Source organism: Xyrauchen texanus, chromosome 13 (genome assembly GCF_025860055.1).
Source record: "Xyrauchen texanus isolate HMW12.3.18 chromosome 13, RBS_HiC_50CHRs, whole genome shotgun sequence".
In the NCBI taxonomy this organism is placed as follows: domain Eukaryota; kingdom Metazoa; phylum Chordata; class Actinopteri; order Cypriniformes; family Catostomidae; genus Xyrauchen; species Xyrauchen texanus.
In genome coordinates this window covers 26,159,542-26,184,169 of record NC_068288.1, presented here as the reverse complement: position 1 = coordinate 26,184,169, position 24,628 = coordinate 26,159,542, and the positions used below count along the sequence as shown (strand labels likewise).

The following is a 24,628-nucleotide window of genomic DNA, read 5'->3' as shown; positions in this document are numbered from 1 at the left end:
TGATTTAAAATAATAAAGCAGCTACAATAATAATAAAGACCCAATGAAATCGCTTGATGAGCGAGGTTTTATGGTTTCCTTTCCTGTATTGAAGTATTTATGAAAAATATGGAAGGGCTTGTACTTATTTTTTTTTTTTGTCATAAATTGCCTTTATTTTGTGTCACAGCCGTGAACTATACAATTCTCATTCTAGAGAGCTTTATTTTGGACAAAGATTTGATGAATGCAAGATGCAACAATTTTGTTCCCACAAGAGAAAACTGTAACTTTCAAATTTTTCAAAACTTTAAAGGGGTCATGACATGAGGAATCAAATTTGACTTGATCTTTTGACATATAAGAGGTCATTGTGCTATAAATACATAATATAAGTTTCAGAACTGAAAACTTCCTCCTTAATACAAAAATAGCATCTATTTAAACCAGGCTCTAGAAACGGGCCACTTGGACTTTGTGGAACTTGTGACATCACAAGGATCAAATACGTAAGGTATAATTAACGACGGAATTATTATAGAGAAATAATGCACACCAGAGGTATAACGGTCATTCTGCTGTACATGTTGACCACATTACCTCCTAGGGTGTGCATTCGTTTTCAATAATTTAATGAGCCGGAGACAATTATTCTGCTTATATCGCCGTTACCACACCTTAAGACATCGATCAGGGTATTATCTCAAGACATTTACTGGTTTTCGTCCATAAAATGCTCTTGTGAGTGGAACTAGTTTCTTCTGCAACTGATTCAACATCTTGCTTTTATACAGTCCAAGCCTACATTGCTAGTTCAGAAACATCACTTTAGAACTAGCACCGGATGATTTAAATGTCACGACTGTTTGATAGTTGCTGTGCTTGAGTGAACATTTTGATACATTCAGATGAAATGTGTTGGGTGTACGTTGTGTTAACCCTGAAATGTAGTTTTATAAATTACAATGTGAAGCTTGTTCATTTTCTTCCGTTTGATTTTCAAATATAGCTGTATTTGAGGGACTGCATTTTCATTGAAGTCTTAAAGGGCAAGATAGCTTTAACCCTTTCGCACATATGATCAAACCGGTGTAATTACAATTGGCTGGGCTCAGACACGTATGATCAAACTGGTGTGATCTGCATTCGTGCTGCTGTGTACAAGAAAAAGAGGGACTGAAGAGGTTGTCATAATGCATCAGTTGCTCACATAGTTTTTTCAGCTTCACAATATCCTTTACAAAACATAAAAGTATAAACTGTTACTGTTGGAGCACACTGTTTTGATGCAGCGCTGTGGCCTTGTTTTCTGACATTAAACATAGAATATATAAACTAGTCAGTCTTCTAGAGCCTTCTCCCCGGGAACGTAGAAGGGCTATCACATCTTATTTATCATAATAAATCATGATAAACATCTAAACACCACATTACATGTGTGTATATATAATATATAATCTGACTGTCAGTGTACCTGCTGTGATATAATTTGTCCTCCAGTGAATCTGCTAAGAAGTGTAAGGAAATGTTTTTTTTATTATTATTATTATTATTACCACCACACACATTAAAGAACTCGCACTGGAAGATCCATCAGTACAGATGAAACTCACGTGCGAAAAGGTTAAACCAAGTTTTCAGACAGAGGGGAAGAGACAGGGTGGAAAAATATTACATATTATTAAATTATGTTATTATGACAACTTTACTGACATTACAAGTGGACCTCAGGAAAGATAATAAAATACAAAAAAAGTATGTCATGACTCATGACCCCTTTAAGGGTGCCATATAAACTGTAATTTATTTTCATGGGGTCTTTAAACTGATAAAAAAAAAAAAAAATCCTACTACTGATGTGATGAGCAGATTATAATGTTTGTACTTTATCAGCTAATGGGGCTTTTCCAATGCACAGTACAGCTGGACTCGACTCTGCTCGCTTTTTGGGGGTTTTCCAATGTGGATAGTACCTGGTTATCGAGGTTCTAAGCGAGCCGAGCCGATACTAAATGTGCCGTCAAATCCCTGCAGATCACTGATTATGAGAGAATCATCACTACCAGCGTCACTGGATTTGCAACACGGGACATCAACCCGCTAGTTTTAAAGTTATAAACGGCGATAACATTTGTTCACACAACTTTGGAATTGTAAAAAGAAATAGCTGTGTACAAAACCACGCCGTGGTCAATAAACGAGGTGCAGACGTTCCTCTCGTTCGCGGCGAATGAAATGATGCGAAACGAAAAAGTATTTCAGGAAGTGTCTCGGCTGGTGGCCGCACACGGCTACCACTAGACCTACCAACAGTATAGGAAAAAGTTAAACAAAATTTAAGTGACTACAGAACCATCAAGGACCACAACAGCCGGAGTGGTCCAAACAGAAGAAAGTGGAAGAGGTTCGACCAAATGGACGCAATCTATGGCAATAGCCCAGGACTCGGCCACACCGTTGTTGGAATCCACGATGGAGGATGGTACATTTTGTTACGTTAACTCAATATTCTGCTTGAAAACAACCAGGCCAATTAACTGTTACACTTGTGTATGGAGTGGTGGTGGCGTAGTGGGCTAAAGCACATAACTGTTAAACAGAAGGTCGCTGGTTTGACCCCCACATCCACCACCATTGTGTCCTTGAGCAAGTCACTTAACTCCTGGTTGCTCCGGGGGGATTGTCCCTGTAATAAGTGCACTGTAAGTCACTTTGGATAAAAGCGTCTGCCAAATGCATAAATGTAAATGTGTAAAATCACCATACAACAACTGCTTTATGCAGTACAATGAGCTAGTAGCTAACAGCTAGCGGTCGTGTTATTGTTTATGGTCAGTAATTTTGTGTCACGTTTAAGATGATGTCACGGCAGTAGAGGTGGCACAACTATGATGGTCAGCCTATAATCCCACACACGTTGAGGCAGCACTAAACTGCAGTGGAAAAGCAAACTCAGAAAAGTAAAGCGAGCAGAGTCGAGTCGAACCGTAACTTGCAGTGGTAAAGTGCCATAAGTTACCTAATGCTAATGTACTGTAATGTAATGTAATCCAAGTTTGATTTTAGCTCAGGAACACATTCACACAAAGAAAATAAATAAATAAACCATACTTGTCCATCTTTTCGCTGGTCTGACGCCAATGGGTCATGTCCTTCCTCCAGCGCAGATTCTCCTGACTCCCAAAAGCACTGCCTGATGGACTTCTCTCTGATGGGGCAAGGTAATAAAATATACATCAGTCAGGATATATATCAAAAGGTCATTCAGCCTTTACCCTGTATTTCCAACAGAACAGTGTCCAAATAAACCAGCATTTTCACTAACCAAGCTGTCCCCTGCTCCGTCGCACCATCTCCTGTCTGGCTCCAATACTGCCCAGGATGGCTTCTTCCAGCTTTGCCTTCATGTCTTTAGATTTCTTAAAGGTTAGACTGTTCATTCGTTCAAATGCCTTCTTCCCCTGCATGAACAAAAAATGGGCCTTTTTGTATATGATGGATGGACAGAAACACACAAACACAGATTACTTTTAACATTCAGTAGGCGAAGCAATAAGAATCTTCAGAGCTGAATAGAAAGATAAATAGAATAAGGAGAGACAACAGATGCAATGGCCCCAAAAGTATTTGGACACAAAGTACAGCCACACTTAAATGAATGTCTTTGCAATATTTAACAAAATATCAAACAAAATGACACTCATTTTAAAGAAACATTAGCACATATACGTTTCAAGCAAATTATTCCTCATATAGAAGTTTGTTTGTATGAATACTTTTCAAATTTAAGACAAAACATTTTTGGACCCTTAGTTGCTTGTCCAAATTTTTGGAATATGCCAACTTTTAAGGTGATGAACTACACCTGTGATTACTCTGCTAGTACATCTGTATATACTTGAGGGGAATTTCATACATCCACAGAAAAATCACCTAGGGCTGGGCGATATGGCCAAAATTGTTATCACGATAAACTTCTTCATATTGTTCGATATTGATATTTATCACGATATACATTTGCACATTGCACTTTCTTTTTTTATTTCAAAGTTGACGGAAGAAAAGAAGAAAAAATTAATTCTAAACAGTCAAAATAGTCTCTACAAAACTGCACAGGGGGTTCAGAGACAGTCAAAGCAGTGGTGTCTGCGGGATCTTTTACCAATGTTACCAATTTTACCATTTATTAATTGAAAATGAATGTTAAAATCCCCGTGAACCCGGAAGTTGCAAACGACTTTTCTCCAGTGTTGTGACGTATTTCCGAGAGAAATGGAATACTAAATGAGGCAAAATAGTGGGCGTGGCTTTTTTTTCCAACTAGCACCTGATTGGATTTAAAAAAGTAGGTGTTTCATTCAGAAATGGAGGCAGATCTTAACGCAAGTTTACAATAGGTTGTTGAGGATTACTCGCCGCCTGAAACACCGCCAGCAGTCCCCTTCCTGCAACAGGAGGAGGAGGAAGATGAAGAAGAACAGGAACACACGGAGGATCATTTCGTCATGGGGGGAATCAGACCTTACATGTTTGAGCCGTTACATGCGGAGGCTTCGAATGGTAAAAAGTTTTCCGTGAGTGTCACAACCAAAAATGCACCTTCTCGCCATCTCTCCTTTCACATGCTGTCAATGCTCGCAAACACACAGGCAGCCTGTCTACTGTCAGTTGGAGGGGCGTGGTTACGGATGTTAAGGAGACACCTAAACCGTCAAACCTACGTCATCAGGCAAGGTCCTCCAATGCAGAGGGTCGGGTAATTTTCAGATTTTGATTAAAGATTACGAAGCCCAAAATTTTTTTTGTGTGGATTGACTTGCATGGATGAATTGTTCACCACAAAGCGATCAATTTAGGCAAACAAAGCAAGTATGGTCAATTTTTAATTCATGGGGACTTTAAAAGATCATCTGTTTGTGCTGAAGCATAGTGACAGCAGTCCAGTATTTGTTGGAATATTTTTACATTAAAATGAAATATGTTTTATTTAAATGATTTTTTTTTTATTTAAAAAACATTTGTATATTTTCATTAAAGTGAGAGACTAGTCAACCAACTTGTAATTTTAGTCTTTCCTTATCCATTCCAGACATCTAATTAATTCTCACAAAATTAGAACAGAAATCGATTTGTTTATTATTAAAGGCTCGTAACATGCTTATTAATAAAGATACATTTAGAAGTGAAAAACTTTATGGTCTAAAAGGTGCTTTGAAACCACGTTAACTCATGCAGCACTTCATGTCTACACACATGCAGGAAAAAGAGGTAACGCGTGCGGAGAGGGACAGGGCAGAAATGATGCATGTTTGGTGCTAGAGAACAATATTCAAGATTACAGCACAGAAAGATCAGAGCTGTTGTCCACATCACTGTTGTTCTGTCGTGCTCTTCACTAGAGACGATGAGCGGGCGCAACCGTTGTCATGAAGTATTGCGGTGGATGGAATAAATCCGGTGTCCGACATAACCTAATTGTTAGCAAGGCAGCTAGAGTTAGCAAGTTCATCCAGTCTGACCCTACGTTACCACTGACGCGTTGTGAGCGAAGCTGAGAGCGTTTGAAAGCAGAGCGTCATGCTCGCAAGGTGGATCGTAGGATTGGCAGCGGTGCGAAGCAAGCTCTCTCCTAGCGCTGTGAGCGCCTTTGAGCGGATTTCGTCTGCCCCAGTGGAAACACAGCCTGAGAAAGCCGAACTGCTTGTGTTTTAGCGACACGCAATAAATATAGAAAATTCCTCAAAAGCTTATCGTGGATTTTCTTTATCATGATATATATCGATATTGTTTTATCGCCCAGCTCTAAAATCACCTCGGGACCAGTTGGTTAAAAGCATCTGTTTGCAAATGCCACATATCCAATATCTAATGCAGGGTTTCCCAAACGGGGGGGTTTGTGAGGAAACTCCACGCGGTCCGTGAAAGAGTGTAGATTTTGTGTAGGAAAATATTTTAGGCATTTATCAGATTTTAAATACATTGATGGATAATTCCAGAATGTTGTCTGTCATTTTACATATATAAAAAGCATCCCATTTCTGTGTTTAAACCCTCCAAAATTTGGCCACATTCACTTTCATTGTACCCATTCATTTCCATTGTAAGTGCCACACTGTATCCTAGATTTTCCCTTTTTTTTTTTAAGAATAGGAGCGACGAGTCGAAATTAATGTTTGGGGTAATCAATATTATGCCACAAATGCTGTTGATTGAACAGTAGGTGATTTCTGTTCCTCCTTGGCCTGTACTGTTAACCGCTTGTGTGTTGGTTCTGTTCACTGCCAAACAGACTGGTTGACGGAGGCTTGATGGGTCTTAAAGGTGTCATTTTGGCGGTCGCTTACTATCTCCTCGCTTGGCAGTCAAAACTTGAAATATAGACTAATGTATAAGTTCCTAAAAAAAATTGTTTTATTTCCTAAACATATTTCTAGACGTAAGTGGGACGACCTCCACCCCAGGTTATAACGGTTGCTACAGCCCTGGCTTTGTTACTTCAATTATGGCATTTTAAATTACTGAAAAGGTCAATTTCAGCTATATCATTTCAAGAAATAAAATACAAATGGAAAGGCATGCATTACAAAAAAAACTAATCTGGGAAAAAAAAAAAATTACTAAAATAAATGTTTACATTTACAATTCAAATGGTCTGTGACTGTAGTGCAATCTCTAATAGAGGTAGAAATTAAACTATGTATAAAATGAAATAAAATGTGTAAATATTATAAGAAAAGAACAATAACTGTAATAAAGATTCATTAAAATACAACAATAATAGGAATAATACAAAGTGCAAAGTTGTAAAATTAACTATATTTCGAAAGGTTATCAATACTTAAAATATCAGGGGATACTTCAAATAATTCAGTTAGGTCAAAGGGCTCCAGCTGATAAAAAAAAGGTTTAGGAGTCCCTGATCCTATGCAATTCCATTCAGACCTTTTCAAGCATGTCCAAAAGTGTCCAAATACTTTGGGTGCACTGTGTATTGGTAGAGATAAAAAAAATGCTTTAAAACCCATGTAAATGAACCTTAAGGTAAAGTCTTCCACAGATGATGCCTATTCATACCTTGTATTCAAAGCAGGAGACACAGAGGTAGAGCAGGTCCAGCAGACGGTTGAGCTGGGAAACAGACAGGTCTGTGAACCACTTCTGAAGCACCATCTCATCCGCATTCTTCAGCACCCACAGCAGACAGATAAGGAGACTGCGACTGGACTCAGCTGAGAATGAACCATGCTGACGAGTGGCCTGGAGAACAAAATAAGTGAATGGATTAATGGAAAATTAAGTACAAAAAAGATAAAAAACAGATAGATAGCTAGAGGGGATAGAAATAGATTTAGCATATTTTAAGTGTGATATCAAATCAACGTTAGATTTATTTTATTTTTTTAAATGCCAGGTTGCATATTTTATTGTTACATTATAAGCTTTGGTCTAAAACTTGGTTGCAATGACATGTAATCACAATTTATGAACACAACAAAATTAACCTATGAAGTAAAAAGATAAAAAAATTAGCAAAAAGGGGTATAAGCCTTGAATGTTGAAGAGATATACATTTGATGAAAAGACTTGTGTCACATTACCTGTGGATTGAGCATAAAACTACTAGGCCGTGACATCTGTGGAACAGAGGTACCTGCTATCGCCATAGCAACAGTCTGGCTGATCATACTGTTGCCCTCAGCTTCCTGCTCCTCACTACCAGGTCGACCCCACTGATTATGTGATTCTGTGTTTGTAAAAGATGGGTCAAATACAAAACTGAAAAACAAATGGATGAAATTTTGTTTTTACTCAGCTCTGCATACGGAGTATCAAATTCCCCCGAAAGGGAAACCATACCAGTGAAATCATGAAGTTGGGGAAGGGTTTCCATGACAATGCCTATGAGTGGCAGGTAGAGTAGGGCAACCCTGGCTTTGACCTCAGGGTCAGCATAGCGCGGATCAGAGTCATGACTGGAGAGCAGATTATGGACCACGCTGATGACCTTCTTATGGAGACCAAACATCCTATAGCAATTACACATTTAGTGCATTATAAGTGAAATGGAGTTTAAGAGTATTAAAGGGATAGTTCACCCAAAAATGAAAATTCAGTCATCATTTACTCACCTTCAAGGCATCCCAGATGTGTATTAATTTCTTTATTCTTCTGAACACAAATTAAGATTTTAGAAGAATATCTCAGCTCTGTAGGTGCATACAACGCAAGTTAACAGGATCCAAATCTTTGAAGCTCAAAAAGCATATAAAGGCAGCATAAAAGTAATTCATAAGACTCCAGTGGTTAAATCCATGTCTTCAGAAGTGAGATGATAGGTATGGGTGAGAAACAGATCAATATTTAAGTCATTTTTCACTACAGATTTCCTCTTTCCCTTGCATAATTCTTCTTGTGTTTTTGGCCATTCACATTCCATCTACTGGAAAGGAAGGAGAATTTAGAGGAAAAAAGAACTTAAATATTGATCTGTTTCTCACCCACATTTATCACATCACTTCAGAAGACATGGTTTAAAACATTGGAGTCATATGGATTACTTTTATGCTCCCTTTATGTCCTTTTTTGAGCTTCAAAGTTCTGGCCACCATTCACTTGCATTGAATGGACACACAGAGCTGAGATATTCTTCTAAAAACCTTTGTTTGCATTCAGCAGAACAAAGAAAGTCGTATACATCTGAGATGGCATGAGGGTGAGTAAATTATGAGATTTTTCAGTTTTGGGTGAACTATTCCTTTCAAATCTCTCAGATGAGTCGTAAGACAAAACATCAAGTTAAATATGAAATGTCATAAAATTTCAATAACTTGGTTAACCAGAAACCCAACCCAAAACCACCCTTTATGACAGTTTCTGTCGTTTGTGATTACTGGATACAGATTTTTAAAAATCATTTTGTTTCAGACCAATTCACTAATGAATGGCTCAGACCGATTTGTAAACAATTTTCACATATTTATTGACTCAAATGAATAAATTGCTTGCAAATCACCATGACTTTTGAGCAAGCGACTATTCTACACAAGCAACACACAATATATATTTTTTCACAAATGTAAAATTACCTGATATTACCAGGTTTGCCAATTGTGTAAAATCACATATTTAAGTCCAACAAGACAAAAAAGTTTACAGAAGTAAATGTATTAAGATAAAATATTTAAAAAGTAGTAGTAAATCTAATAGCTACTAGCAAGATGAAGAAATAAAATGAAGACTAGCCATGACACACACCAGGGTACTGGCCCATCAGCCTCAGGGTCCAAAATAACAGCCAGCTCTGTCAGAATGAGACCAGCGAGGTAATGCTGCTCTCTGAAGGGCACAGACAGCTCAAACATGTTGGCTATCTTTTGGTCCTGCACATTGGTAGAGAAACTCGAACTCTGGTGGGAGACATTGAAAAACAAAGTCAAACAAATGTAAGGAAGACTTGAGTACATTTAATTTAAATCATGACAGAATTTCATTTTTGGCTACATCATTATTTTCTCACCCCCATGTTATTCTAAACCTGTATGACTTTCTTTTTCATGTAGAACACAAAAGGAGATGTTTTAAAGCTTTCCAGTATGGAACTATCCACAGTTTACAATATTTGTTAAAACATCTCATTAAAGAAATTAATTTGGGTTCGGAATGACATGGAAGTGATTCAATTATGACAACATTTTCATAGACAAAATTTGAGATAATCACAGCTTACGTGTCTCAGTTTGAGTTCATACCTGAGATGTGGCAGAGGAGACGGAAGGAGATGGGGAGGCTGGGGGTGTAAGCAGACTAAAGGGCAGGTTTAGAGTGACATAGTGTTCATGGCTGCAGATGATCCTCAGAAAGTCCAGCCTCAGAGACTCTAGAGTGGGGTTCTGTAGTGCATAGAGCTTGGTAGACACCTGTACATAGGAGGAATAGAAAATGAAACGTGTGCATCCGACCATGCTTTTGGGGTGATTTGTCATTTATTTGTTTAAAGCTGAATTGATGATACCTGTTTCCAGTAAGTTTTGATTAGAGTGAAGACAAAGCCTCTATCCATGACTGACAGGAGGTCATTGAGAAAAAAGCCTAAGCTTGTGTTGAGCCTTTCCACCAATTCAAGATCCTGAAAGGATATTGATCAGACAAATATGCTAATACAACACCATTTACAGCACACACATACTTTCCAAATATTTTCATCAATGGAATAGAATTTTTACAGACTGAGATGATGTGTTTCAGCTGATAAATCTAGTAAACATATTTTTTATTTAACAATTGTTTTTTATCAGTGTAAATTTATAACATCATTCTTCATTATATTACCCTTGATTTAATAAATACATATGTTTATTAAACATAAATATATTTATCCATTAATATATATACACATTTATTTATTTATTAATACATATATACACTGGGGGCCAAAAGTTTGGAATAATGTACATATTTTACTGTTTCGGAAGGAAATTGGTACTTTAAAGACATTACAGAGTGGTATATTGAGTGGTGGTGGCGTAGTGGCTAAAGCACAGGGCTGTTAATCAGAAGGTCGCTGGTTCGAACCCCAAGACCACCACCATTGTGTCCTTGAGCAAGGCACATAACTCCAGGTTGCTCCGGGGGGATTGTCCCTGTAATAAGTGCACTGTAAGTCGCTTTGGATAAAAGCGTCTGCCAAATGCATAAATGTAAATGTAAATTTCCAGCAACCATCACTCCAACATCTTATCCTTGAGTAATCATGCTAACTTGCTAATTTGGTACTGGAAAATCACTTGCCATTATATCAAACACAGTTGAAAGCTATTTGGTTTGATAAATGAAGCTTAAAATTGTCTTTGTGTTTGTTTTTGAGTTGCCACAGTATGCAATAGACTGGCAAGTCTTGGGGTCAATATTAGGTCAAAAATGGAAGAAAAAAAAAGAAACAGCTTTCTCTAGAAACTCATCAGTCAATAATTTTGAGGAAGATTTCATATAAAGGTGTACACTACAGTTTTAAAAGACAAAGGACAACTGGCTATAACGAGGACAGAAATAGATGTGGAAAGCCAGATGAACAACTAAACAAGAGGATAAGTACATCAGAGTCTCTAGTTTGAGAAATAGATGCCTCACATGTCCTCAGCTGACAGCTTAACTGAATTCTACCTGCTCAACACCAGCTTCATGTACAACAGTAAAGAGAAGACTCGTGCAGACCTTATGGGAAGAATTGCAAAGAAAAAGCCACTTTTGAAACAGAAAACAAAAAGAAAATGTTAGAGTGGGCAAACAAACAGACTTTGGGCAACAGATAATTGGAAAAAAGTGTTATGGATCCCCATTGAGCTTTTGTGGGATCAGCTAGACTGTAAGGTGCATGAGAAGTGTCACCTGAGTATCTGGACAAACTGACAGCTAGAGTGCCAAGGATCTGCAAAGCTGTCATTACTGCACGTGGAGGATTCTTTTATGAGAATATTTGTAATTCAGATTTTTTATTTTTTTTCAAATTGTAATAGTAATTTTTCACATTCTTAATGTCCTGACTATACATTGTGATCAGTTGAATGCCACTTTGGTGAATAAAAGTACCAATTTCTGTCCATAAGAGCAAAATCTGTACATTATTCCAACCCTTTGGCCGCCAGTGTGTGTGTGTTAGGGCTGCACAATTAATCGAAAAATTAATCGCGATTATGGCTGCCACGATCATGTAATCTTGAACAGCGTTCAATTTAAGTCTGTTCCGTTTGCATCAATGGTTTATATTCCAACCATATTCTAACCAATAACTAACATGTCCGTTGAGCAATGAAAAAGCAATGGCCAATCAGAGCCGCTTAGAGTAGTCCTCCAACCTATCTGTAATGACAACTGATACTAATGCGCAAGTTTTAAACCATCTGAATCCCCAGATGCTTGCTTGATGTTTTAGCTCTGTTTGCATGGCACACGAAAATTAATACTGAAGAAACATCACTTGACACTTGAAAAGAAGCTGAAGAACAAGAATGAAAAGCACTTTGTAATTATTTTGGATTCATTGCATATGGGACCGCTCGCTTTGAACGTAGATGTTAACTACACTGCAAATGAGCAACACGACAAAGCTAAAACGATCCCGTTCTAATCAAGGCACAGATGTGGTGTAAATAACTGATTTATTATGCCGATGAGACAGTTGAGTTTTGTTTTTAATGAGCATTCGCGAGAGTGCAGAACATTGTGCGGAGCATCACTGAGCTTGCGTCGAAATACAGTTCTCAAACAGTGTAAACCGGCAGTGAGTGACAGCAGTCATTGTAATGGGAGAGTATGTCGCGTTGCTCGATTTCTGTGCACAATTTCTTAAAAATGTAATAACAGTTTAATTTTGTCATGTTAATAAGTAGGCGAATGTGAATTTGATTTGTACAAAATAGCAATAAAGTAATTCAGCTTAACTGTTCTAAGTGTGTTTTGGAGGTGTAGCCAACATAAAGAATATGGCATGAATACCATATTTCAGGAATCACAGTTATTTTTATCGCGTCTGTTCTAATAAGACCCATTTGCTACGCAGCTGTTATTGGTAGATTTAACATTTTCACAAATTGCACAAACTCCAATAGCAAATTACCATTTTTAATTTCCAAAGTGCAACCACTGAGGCAAAAAATTATCTAACGATGATCTTACATGAACAAGATCACCACTGAAGATCTAATGGGATGAATGGTCCACTGTTTAGCCACCTAAGGGCTTACTGAATGCAATAACTTGGTCAATTTAAATCAGCTGTTAATAAATTTGAATATGCCATATTATTTACTGTACGTGGACTAATAATTTAAGCAGCAATTTAGCAATAATTTAATTTATTCTATACCGTAGATATCCATTTAAAATAATTTTGATATGCCTTACCTTAACAAACATTATTACAATAAAAAATACAATACAATATAATGCTGAAACGAAACTGGACCGCAGCTCATATCCACCATCGAAATCTGCAACTCTGAAGAAGCAAACAGTTGCTTTGTGACGTCACAGTAATTTTATATTTTAATCGACATTAATAATCACGATTACAATATCAAGGGCAATAATCGACAAATTTGACTTGTGCTATAATCGTGCAGCCCTAGTTTTATATATATATATATATATATAAGAAATTGGTCAACATTGCTTTGATGGGGTTTCAAATATAGCTGCTGAGAGAGTGACAGTAACTTTGGCATTTTTCTCTCTTCTGACAGCCATAACACAGCATAACAGTCTGGTTCTGGCAGTAAAAATCCCATATATTTTTTCCATAGACAAGTAGATTTCCAACAATAACTTATAAACCTTTAAAGATAAGACCTTTCAAGGTTGTTGATCGATGTTATATGCTTCTGTTGAAGCCATCAGTCTGCGTTATTTCAGCTTATAGCGGAATTCCCATGGACTAAATTACCCATGGATCACCCATCATTTAGTCACCCTCATGCCATCCCAGATGTATATGACTTCCTTTCTTCTAAGGCAACATTAAAGTAATCCATTTGACAGTGGTTTAATCAATGTCTTCTGAAATGATCCAGTAGGTTTTGGGTGAGAACAAACCAAAATAAAACTTTTTCACTGTATATCTTGCCATTGCAGTCTCTAGGTACGATCATGATTTCAAGCTCAATTACACAAATCATGATTGCCAAGGAAATTGCTGTCAAGATTTATAGTGAAAAAGGAGTTACATTTTGGTCTGTTCTCACCCAAAATTGATCGGATACAAAATGATGACATTGATTTACCCACTGGAGTCTTAAGGATTATTTTAATCTTGCCTTTATCTGCCTTTATAAGCTTCAAAGGTCTGGCACCATTCACTTGAATTGAATGGACCTACAGAGCTGAAATATTCTTCTAAAAATATCCGTTTGTGTTCTGCAGAAGAAATAAAATCATACACATCTTGGATGACATGAGGGTGAGTAGATGATGAGAGAATTTTCTATCCAAACTATCCAGTATAACGGTTTCATTTAAATCCATAATTTTTTATTCAATTATATAATTCACAATGCTTCACGGGATTGTAGTTTGTACACAATCTTGTCTTTTCAAATACTTTTTTGCCTCAAAACAAATTTTGCCGTGTTCTGATTCACCACAGAGCTGGTTGGTTTGGTTCATGGCTTACAATTCTTTTATGGAGGATTTTATAAAATTCCTATGCAAAAATGAATTGGGAAAAATACTTCCGGAAACCCAGACAGCTGAAAAAGTGGGTGGGCACTGTTGGAAATACCCACTGTAGTGGGTTTTTGGAAATAAATAGTGGGCTGTTGGAAATAACATTTGCTGTAGTCTTCCATTCACTACTATATAAGTGTACACAGCTGTAGTTTAATTCCCCATTACAAGCCACGAAATGTGAAAAGAGATCCATAAGGGTGTAGGCTCTTCCATAAAAAAAATCGGAGAGCAAATAAATAAATACAGCAGAACGTAACAGGTCAATGCACTCATTTGTGCATTCGTGATTTTCCTCACCTTCTGGAAACGTGAGACGATGTCACCTGCAATGGTGCTAACCAGAGCGGTGATGTCATCCATGAAGCGTTCTGGGAAGCGGTTCTTCCTGGGAGACTCCAATCGTTCAGTAAAGTATAAGTGATGGATGATGCTTTTAACCTGAAAGAAGACAGAAACAAACTGATAGAACATCTTGCTCTTCTAACAAACCTCAAAAGCAAACACTACGCTTTTTATCATAAAAGAAGCAGTTCTTACCATGAGTTCAAAGAAGAACCAGGCCTGTTGCAGAGCTCCCTCCCTCACGCTGCCACTGCTAACCACCCACTGCAGGGCAAGCTCCTCATGAAAGAGCTGAGAACAGGAAGGAACCATCAGAGAACCATTCACCGTTTAATAGGTACATTTCCTATGGTTCATTTTGTCTTAGCTCTACTATGGGATATGAAACGGTTCTTTGACATAAGGTCCATTGTGTTGCTGCAAGAGGGTTCATTATTCTAAAGATCGAACACAGATAAAAAGTACAAGTCCCTGCTACTGGGGCAAGACCAACATGGTGCTCCATACTACTTCAGGAGGCATTCACAGCATAGAGAAGTACATGTACCCAGCATCCACAAGAACACGACTACCACAACAAAAAAAACAACAAACAGTCATTCAAAGGCAGACAGGCGCAGGTGAGGCGAGGAGGGGGTTGACTCCTGCCTTACAGGTCTCTACCTTTTTGGTCGGCAAGCGTCCTGTTAATGTTTGTAAGAAACTGGCGCTCTCAGTGTGCGATGACATGCGTTTGCCACTGCGCTCCATGGCCTATGGGTGGGAATGAATGGAAGGGTGACAATAGATTAGTGGAGGACAGGAGTATGTGTTGCATTCACTACACAAATCTACACACACATATACTCACAAACACACACATAAAAGATAATACAGTACAAACTTGAGATAAAATTGTACAATTACAATTACTTGTGAATAAAATCTTTCAATTCAAATTTTGAACTGTCAGACAAACTTTTTTCTGATTCTGATATATTTGTTTATATTATTTCAAATTTCTTGACTACTTTTCTCAATATTTTTCTACAGAGAGATAGTAGCTGTACACAGTCTACTTAATAATGAGACAGAGGTGATTCAAAGAAAATTATGTTTTGGTGAGCTGCTGCTTAAAATAATAATAAAAAATAATAATAATAGCACTTAAGCATGTATGTTTAAATGAATTTGACTCTTACAGGCACTGAGTAATGAGAAGAGAAAAATGGTAGCCGTAACCAGGTACCGTTTGTAAAAAACAAAAAAAAAATAAAAACAAAAATAAAACTGTGACACTTTACAATAAGGTTCCATTCATTAACATTAGTTAATGCATATGTTATAATGAATGATCACTGAACAATATATAGATTTTTTAGAGCATTTATTAATATTAGTTAATGTTCATTCATAAAAATACAATTGTTTATTGTTAGTTCATATTACATTGACTAATGTTAACTACTGGTATTACATCTTTTGATTTTAAAAATGTATTAATATATATGTTGAAATTAACATTAATAATGACTAATAAATGCTGTAAAAGCATTGTTTATTGTTAGTTCACATTAAAGAATGTTGTTATGTTAACAAATTGAATCTTTGTAAAGTTTTACTGAAAAAAAAAGTTCCACAAGACAAACAAACCAGTCATACACACACATACATGGACATGCAGCAAACAGTATGACATGCCAAAATGAAATTGAAAGTAAGTGAGAGTGGAAATTGGTTAATTATACCCATGCAAAGCTTGTGTGAAAATGGCAAATAGGGGAGATGAAGAGATTCGATGCAGGACGGGACTGAACAAAAATAGGAAGTGGTTGAGAATCTACTGGTATTTTAACTAAGAATATGCTAATTCAGGTAGCAGGTGCTTGAGAAGAGATGTGAGCAATGGAACTAATGCACATTGTGGTTTTAGTGGTATTGGGAGAGTAAAGGGGGGGATTTTGCTTTGTATTAAATTAAGGGGGTTGTGATATTCGGAATGACCTGCTTAGCATCAGCTGTTGAGCCAGGGCTGGTCCCCCAGGGGGTGCTTTTGCACCCCATGGTATGCACCCAAGAGTTGGAGCGATCTAAGCCCTGCGAGCCAAGGGTGGCATCAAAAGGGTCACAGACAGGAGCAAGCAAGCAAGCAAGGGAACAGTGAAAGGTCAGAAGGTTACAGATCAATGAAACAAATGGAAAAAGGGAGCAAGTTAGTTTATATTAATTTCTCATTTTTGAAAAGCAACAGGTTGGAGTATTCACTAATACCTTCACATTTATTGGGTGTCAGATAAAGCTGTAAAAAAGGCTTAGTTTGACTGCACAGAAAACATGATTGGGAAATCAGGTGGATTTCATTCACTGAAACAGGTGAAAGAACGTCAGCACACAGTTACATATTTGCTTTGCTGGGGAGACTGACCTCATATTTATAACTTTTCAATATATGAAAAACATTGTCATTTATGAATTACAATATAACATGATTTCCACTGCAACATGTATGTTTCTTCATACATTTCCATGAGAATATTCAACAGCATATTTGTTTCTTATACCACATGAAAATTTTGTTAACTCCATGCTTGGGGGATTTGTCAAATGAAAGGGCTAGTTCACCCTAAAATACAAATTCTGACATCTTTTATTCAATTTGTTCCAAACATGTATGACATTCTTTTTTATTTGGAACACAAAATCTTTCATTATGCCAAATACTGTATCTTCTTGTGTGTCAGATTAGGTAAGGAGAATGGGGCAGCTTTACCCACAAACAAGAAGCATGGATAGAGCAACGTACAAATTAAGTGGATAAATCCAGCAACTTTTGTTAAATTATGTCACTACATAGTTCACACGTGAACATTTATTTAAATATTTTTTTTTAATAATCTTTCTCCATGTAACAAGAGTTGCTAGATTTAACCACTTATTTTCAAATTTTGTGTGCATTGGAAGTAATAAAGTCATATGGATTTGGAACAATATGTGGGTGTGTAAACAATGACAGAATTGACATTTTTGGGTGAACTATCCCTTTAATGGTTCCCTAGCATAGAAGGATATCTGCAGGTACATTTTCTTAAATTCGTATGCTCATTCTGATGAGGTTTAACAAAACACAAACCAGAACTTACCAAGGCACTGAAGTAGTGAATCTGGCTTAACAAAAAGTTCACTTTAATTTAAATGTACAGGATTCTTAAACACTTTTTGATCTTAAAGGCTTATGCTTAAATGCTTTCAATTAATTTTGTAGACAAATATAAATTGTGCTTATGTATATATTTGTTTCCTAAACTAAAATTATGAATTAAAAGTTAGCTTTTTTAATGGATGAGTTGGTCACTGCATAGTTCACACGTTCATTTGTGTCATTTCATAGTTTCAATTACTTGACTAATATTTTAAGATGTGGAAAGCAGTAAAAAATGCATAGTTGTCCATACTTTTGAATTGTATTGTGTATATTTCACATAACTTTTAATTATAGAGTATAAACCAATTTCATCATCAGTTAATTATTCAAATACTAACTCTACTGACCAGAAGACAGAAAATTAATACATTTAGTGTCATCCTTTTTACTGCACAAATGTAGAAGTTCGATGGATTTTGGTCTCCAATCTCAAACACGCATCCATTTTGCTGCATTTCATTTAGGTTTTTTTGCGAGATGGTGTAACGGGCTGTGTAAAATGTCCCAGCTAAAGTTTGCATTGCAGGTGAGATATAGGTTGAACTGTAATATTGGGACATGCTCAGTCAGCAATTGAGTGAAGAAGGTCAATGACCTCTTTAAAAATAATAATGAACGCAAAGTTTTACATCCAGTGGAGGTAATCGAAGCATGCCTCAACAACAGCACTAATAAAATGTATTTGGATATTTATGTATGACGCTGTGTTCCAAGTATTTACAGCAAAATACAACAGCCTCTAATGGTACAGTTAAACATAACCTATAACCAACTGTTACTTTATTTAATTTAATAGACAATGTACCATAGATTGCTACTGATAAGTGTCTGCCTACCTTACTGCCGATGATGGAGCGTACTTCATCATCTGGGGAGGTTGGAGTGCCAGAGATGTCTGGGTTACTATTGCTAAGGCTACGAGAGCGGTTGAGATTGAGGCTTGCGGGTCTAACTGCAGAACGGGCCATGGTGGCATAATGCACCGAGCCACCCAATGCTCCTGGGCCTATTATGCAGAACACGACAAAATAGAACAGACATTCACAGCATTAGATTTCTGACACTAGTTTTCTAACTAACAATACTCAGAAGGACACGAAATTCAAGATCAATATAATATTTTCACTTCTGGACAAAATCAAGAAAGAATAAATAACTTAAACCTGACCTGGAGAGGGAGAGTTAGGATCCATGTTGGGCAGGCGGAAGACATAGTGTATATACGAGGAAAGGAGGCTGTTTCGACCATGCATATCCTGACTGGTGTCCAAGTACTTATGTAGCCGGTTCACTATGGATGCCATCACTTCAAAAGAGGCCTGGCCAAGATTCACTACAGTAGAGATCAAATCAAAAACAACATAATTAAGAAACAGCAAGACTCCGCACACTACCTATTGATTGATGCGATTCTGAATGAAATAAAAAAGACAAATGAATAATATACTAAAATGTTTAAGGTAAACAATAATGCTATATACTATTTTTGTTTAATGTTAAAGGGACAGTTCAACCAAAACTAAAAAAACTTGTACTTTTCATAATTTACTCACCTCACATATTTTCTTTCTTGATACTGTGCACAGATTTTTTCTTATGACTGATCATGATAATTTCCCACATCTAAAGATTTGTATGCGTTAAAAGGTGGGAGGGCTTATACCTATCTGGCCAGCTATAACAGGTGGCCGCACCATCAGCAGCACCAGTTTGTCCAGCAGTAAGTGGAGGAAGCGCACAACAGGCTCCAGCTGAGAGGAATTCAAAGCTGCAATACTGGATTTCAACTCAGCCTCCAGATTATTCTCCATAATGCGCATGTCTCCTATCCTCACTGGGAACATGTGCTCATCCAGAGCATGCACCAGAGCAAAGAACTTATCTAAATATTGGTCCTGAGGATAGAAAAAAAACACACAAAAAAAAAACATTTATGCCTTTGTTGGTGAGGTGGTGGGGGTGAACTTTAAAAATTGGTTAACCACCAATTACCTGTGTGTGGATGGTGGATACAGCCACAACTTCAACATTGAAAACCCCTCTGTGGTTATCCACCCATTTCATGCCAGGAAGAGGAACCTAGACAAACATGAATGCATCAACAATGAGGCAGCTTTCAGTATAATTTCTTACAGAAACAGTTCATTGTGACATTGAAGCAAATGCAAGCAATACAGTTAACACTATGCAGTATATAAATACTAAACAAAACCATTACTCTGGTCAATCATGTTATCAAACCAATTCATCTTTACCAATGGACATGAGAGAAATGGCCTTACATCAGGTGAGAGAACAGAGTAGGACTGAGGAGGTTTCTCCAGAGACACTGGTAGGCAGAAATTACCCGTCCTCAAGCGTCCACTCTGCAGCATAGGAATCCACTGAGAGAAAAATAGACAAAGTGTCAATAAAGGGGTGATCATGAATACTGAATGTATTCTCTATTAGCGTGAGGCGAGTCCTAAAACTGCATGTACCGTGTATCCAACAGGCGTCTCCAGTGGAGTGTTCTGTTTCTGTTGACAACTGACATGATAGAAAGTGAAGAGGATGTGATGGTGGTCGGTCAGCGAGGCCGGTAGCTTGATTTTAACTTCATCGTGGAAATCTGGTGATCTGAAAAAACAAAACTGAGGAATTTACTTGTAAGCACCTTAAATAAAAAGGTCATCAATCCATTTCCTGTGCAAAAGAAACAAAAAGCTTCAACTCAAAAGTCAACGAGAGCTACTGCAACCCTGTCACTCCATGAGCTGATGTTTCTTTGATGTAAATACTCTCATGTAAGCACAGATTTACGATGCCAATGAGATCTAGACATGAACTCACCGATTATGATAGACTAAAGTAGTGTACGCCTCTTTGGAATACTCTGCACAGCTGGATTTACCGTAGATAACCTACAAGACCAAGGAGAGAAGAACTGTAGGTATTTTATGTCATGTAGCCAGGAAGGCTATTCAGACAGCCCTTCAAGAGAGCCCTATCCTACGCAACTTTTGTTGTGCATCAGTAAATTGTTGTGCGTTATTGCATACTAACTTACAGGCATTGCATTGCTGGGATCTTCTCCATTCATGAACTGTACTTTCACTGTAATGTTGCGTGCAGAGCCTTGACGATTGGCAAAATTCAGGCTCTGTGGGTTCACATACAGGAGGTTCCTACATATACAGGTAGATAAGAGAAAGGAATATCATGTTTACACATGAAACATTAAACACTTTTTTTATTAAAATGTAACAAAACTGGAGCAATGGAAATAAAAAATTTAAATATGGAGCAGAACGCAAAAGGTATGGCTGAAAGACTGATTTACATCCTGTATAAAAACCAAGTTTTAATCTATAGACTGAAAACAAATAACTGCTTTTTGACAACAGACCAACATTTGGACTATTTTACTATAACTTCAGTAAAGAGAACTTCCTGAATTTGTTTACAGTATATTTTGCCATGTCAGTGCCCAAGGCACTGATTCAACCCTCAACAGTGCCGGTCCTACCCCATTTGGCACCCTAGGCAAGACCCTCCATTCACCCCCCAGTCACGTGCTAAAAATATATGTATTGATTTGTACACAAAAAACATTACAAATTAATTTATAATTAAATACATCACAAATGGGTATAAACTGAATCTAGCAAGACATTGATAAAAACAATGTCGGGGGGCCTGAGTAGCTCAGCGAGTAAAGACGATGACTACCACCCCCGGAGTCGCAAGTTCAAATCCAGGGCGTGCTGAGTGACTCAATCCAGGTCTCCCAAGCAACCAAATTGGCCTGGTTGCTAGGGAAGGTAGCCACATGGGTCACACATTATTTTAGGAGCATCATTTGAAAATGTTCTTTTAGTAGCCTACATACTGAATATTGTGTAGCATTAATTAATTAATGACACCTTTTCACATTTGGACACAGCACAAGATGAAGTTTATCAAACTTAGCTTTCTCAAAAGCCTGCTGTGGCAATATCATGGTACAGTGAGGGTACAATATGGTAAAACCTTGGTATTTTTATAATATATTGTGATATTTATACGGTAGGCAACTCAAAGGAACATGTCCAATAAACATGGTATTGGCTTTGTCATTTTTGGTACTTTTAAGTGCATTCATGTAATGTTAGTGTTTTGATAAATTTTATTTATAAAATGTCTTTAACCTGACAAACGATTCAGCTCGCACTTAGGACAAATTCACTGAGAAGAACAGAGTCAAAACAGAGATTATTTTACCCATCCATCAGGAAGCGCTCCAATTCACCAGCCCCGAGCTCGCAACTCTATGGCCGTGTTCACAATGGCTGCATGCATCTCTCTCTCTCTCTCTCTCGAACTGGCGTCTCCGGCCCCCCTTTATCTCGTTCTCATGATAATCATCTGATTCACTGACAGCCGTGCACCCTTACGGGCCAGCCACGCCCTCCACCTCATCACAAGTAGTTAAAACAGCTTCTTAAACTGATCTCATGTGAATTCTCACATTTTAATGTCATATTAGTTCATGTTTTACATGTAGTCTTGAGTGTCTTCATATTCAAATATTCCTCTAAACACCTCCCCCAGGGGTGTGGCCGGTATCTGAATGTTTGTAAATAGTATGTCGTTGCTCAGCTGTTTCGAACTTCTCTTTATCTCTGAACAAAGAACGAAAAAGAGCTTGTGTGTGCTGGGTCCTTAAGTTATCGGTTTCAGCAAAATCCACAGTAGACCTCTAAAATATACAATAGAACTCTTAACTGTCCTTAAAAAAAGTATTGTGGCTGCGCCATGGTACCTTGATGGTAACAGAACGTAATACATGGTGAATTAATTTTTACATTAATTAACTGAATGATTTTTACATTTATTTCCCATGGTGCTTGCATGGAACTCCAAGGTATTCCAAGAATACTGTGGCATTAACATGATATGTGGTCCAAAATAAATATGGGATAACCATGGTTCAATGTCCAAAACAATGTGGTATTATGATGGTAGTTTTGGTACTTTAAGCATGCAACTTGCAAGCATAAATTAAATTATATAAATTGCACAAGAAAACAGAACTTAAACGCAAATCTCTGTTCACATGTTAAAAAGCCTTAAAATAAAAAGTCAGGGACAACGTTTTGAAGATTAAAATGAATCCCCATTGATTTTAAATTTCAGATTTTTGTTGCACAGCCGTTTCCACTATGAGGTTGAAGGAATGGAAAGAAATACTGCAGTGACGTGTAATCTCCCCTACGGGAGCCTTCATAGACCGCAAAGGTCACACAGACTATCCAAGGAGCATGCATATCTCATGCACTCTCAATACTGCATCTTCTATGATGTGGTGATCAAATCACTTTAGTACTTTTATACTTTGATCTTTTGTTCAAGAAGAAGGGGAGGGGGGGCAACAAATTGAAGAACTGCTTTGACGATGTACTCAAGCATCAACAATCTTCATGAGAGAATTCAAATTGTCTCCATTACAATGATTCTATCAGTATTCCAAACGTTTAACTAAATAGTTTACATTTCCATACATGTTGCATTTGAATGCAAACAAGAGATTAATTAAACAAAATATGTGGTGCAATTCCAGCCCCCCAAAAAATTCGTACATTTAGTTCTATCTGGTTCAGCACATTTAGCAGATTAACAGATTAACGCAGGTTAATCATTTTCCATGTATTGCAGGGTGAAAGAATGGACATTGGAGAGGATATTTCTATCGACCACCTCCCCAAACTCCTACACCCTGAATGGCCTCTGGATACAAAAAGGGAATCTGACCATGTTTACTGTGTCCACAACCATGGACTGAGGCCAAACTGTCCGCATCTGTTTTAACAGGAGTGGTTAGCATGGGCATGTGATGGGTAAATTACAATATATGGTCACAAATGCAACACTGACAGAGTGCTAATGTATGCAACACATAAATAACTGCAAAAGCATAGCAGACATAAAAAAAAGTGAGCTGGCAAGCAAATGCTAATTCTATCAAGTTGTTTTTCACCCTAATTTTTAAAAGCTGAGTGAATGACTTCCCCAGATAGTTTCAAACAGCCATTTGAATAAATAAATTGTTTACTTATTGTATTTAAACAGCTGGTTTATTAAGTATAACAAGAAAATCTAAGAAATCTGCCATTTCAGTCATATTAGTTTTTTAATGTTAAGATATTTGTTTCAAAATGCAACATTCAACAGTCACAAAACAACTAGCAATTACGTGTTATATTGGTATCAAGTAGTATACTATACAAAAACTATAACAATATTAATATGTTCTTAAAATTCTACAAAGATTTTGAAAATACTTAAATGCTGCCCAAAGATCTTTGATTGTAAAATGTTGGTATGAAAAATTATTTGTAGCCTTTCTTTTACAATATACCATCCCAGTAAATCTTTTGAATGGCCAACATTTTTCCACAATTATAGTGACTGAATATTTGACAGATACATTTTCTGCCTACGGTAGCTGTGCTTTGACACATGCCCATTAAGAGTTGCTAAGTTTGAAGATTTCATCACTGCACAAACATGAACTGATAAACTTTCCGTACATCTGAACACAGTAAAACACGTGAACTCAGGATTGGCTAAAAACATCTGAGATATCAAAGCATCAATAAATACTAAACAGTAAACAGGCACGGATGTTTCCAGCAATAAGCAATTTGTCTGTCCACAATAAAGGCAAAAATTTGGGGCAACGCATCACATTCACAGCCAATCATAGCATATGTGTTGTTAAATCTACAGCTATTTGGATTGGGATTTTGGAGCAATGGAATTACACTGCGGCCACAATGTAATGCCACAGAAATAGAAACCAAGCAACTTTCAAAATGTCAAATATTGTTAAAAGTCGCTCACTGCTTGCTCGCCTGGTTAGGACAAAAAAGGTCCTACTTTCGG

At 37.3% G+C, this 24,628-nt stretch overlaps 1 protein-coding gene across 8 annotated transcripts in view; it reads right to left on the bottom strand.

Annotated features, from left to right (window-relative positions):
- Positions 1-24,628, bottom strand: part of dock7 (dedicator of cytokinesis 7) — an 83,145-nt gene that overhangs the window by 32,911 nt on the left and 25,606 nt on the right. For 2 of the 8 annotated variants that reach the window (XM_052140268.1, XM_052140269.1), the window contains exons 15-34: positions 20,772-20,889; positions 20,555-20,625; positions 20,203-20,341; positions 20,005-20,106; positions 19,715-19,801; positions 19,386-19,617; positions 18,891-19,055; positions 18,559-18,728; positions 16,525-16,617; positions 15,205-15,294; positions 14,737-14,832; positions 14,497-14,637; positions 9,992-10,105; positions 9,729-9,896; positions 9,235-9,386; positions 7,837-8,006; positions 7,578-7,723; positions 7,054-7,236; positions 3,305-3,461; positions 3,091-3,187 (exon numbers count right to left, since the gene is read on the bottom strand). In XM_052140268.1, coding sequence (XP_051996228.1) covers positions 3,091-3,187; positions 3,305-3,461; positions 7,054-7,236; positions 7,578-7,723; positions 7,837-8,006; positions 9,235-9,386; positions 9,729-9,896; positions 9,992-10,105; positions 14,497-14,637; positions 14,737-14,832; positions 15,205-15,294; positions 16,525-16,617; positions 18,559-18,728; positions 18,891-19,055; positions 19,386-19,617; positions 19,715-19,801; positions 20,005-20,106; positions 20,203-20,341; positions 20,555-20,625; positions 20,772-20,889 — 2,691 coding nt within the window. The remainder of the gene's footprint in view (positions 1-3,090; positions 3,188-3,304; positions 3,462-7,053; positions 7,237-7,577; positions 7,724-7,836; positions 8,007-9,234; positions 9,387-9,728; positions 9,897-9,991; positions 10,106-14,496; positions 14,638-14,736; positions 14,833-15,204; positions 15,295-16,524; positions 16,618-18,558; positions 18,729-18,890; positions 19,056-19,385; positions 19,618-19,714; positions 19,802-20,004; positions 20,107-20,202; positions 20,342-20,554; positions 20,626-20,771; positions 20,890-24,628) is intronic. The other 6 variants (XM_052140270.1, XM_052140271.1, XM_052140272.1 and 3 more) reach the window with 3 other exon arrangements.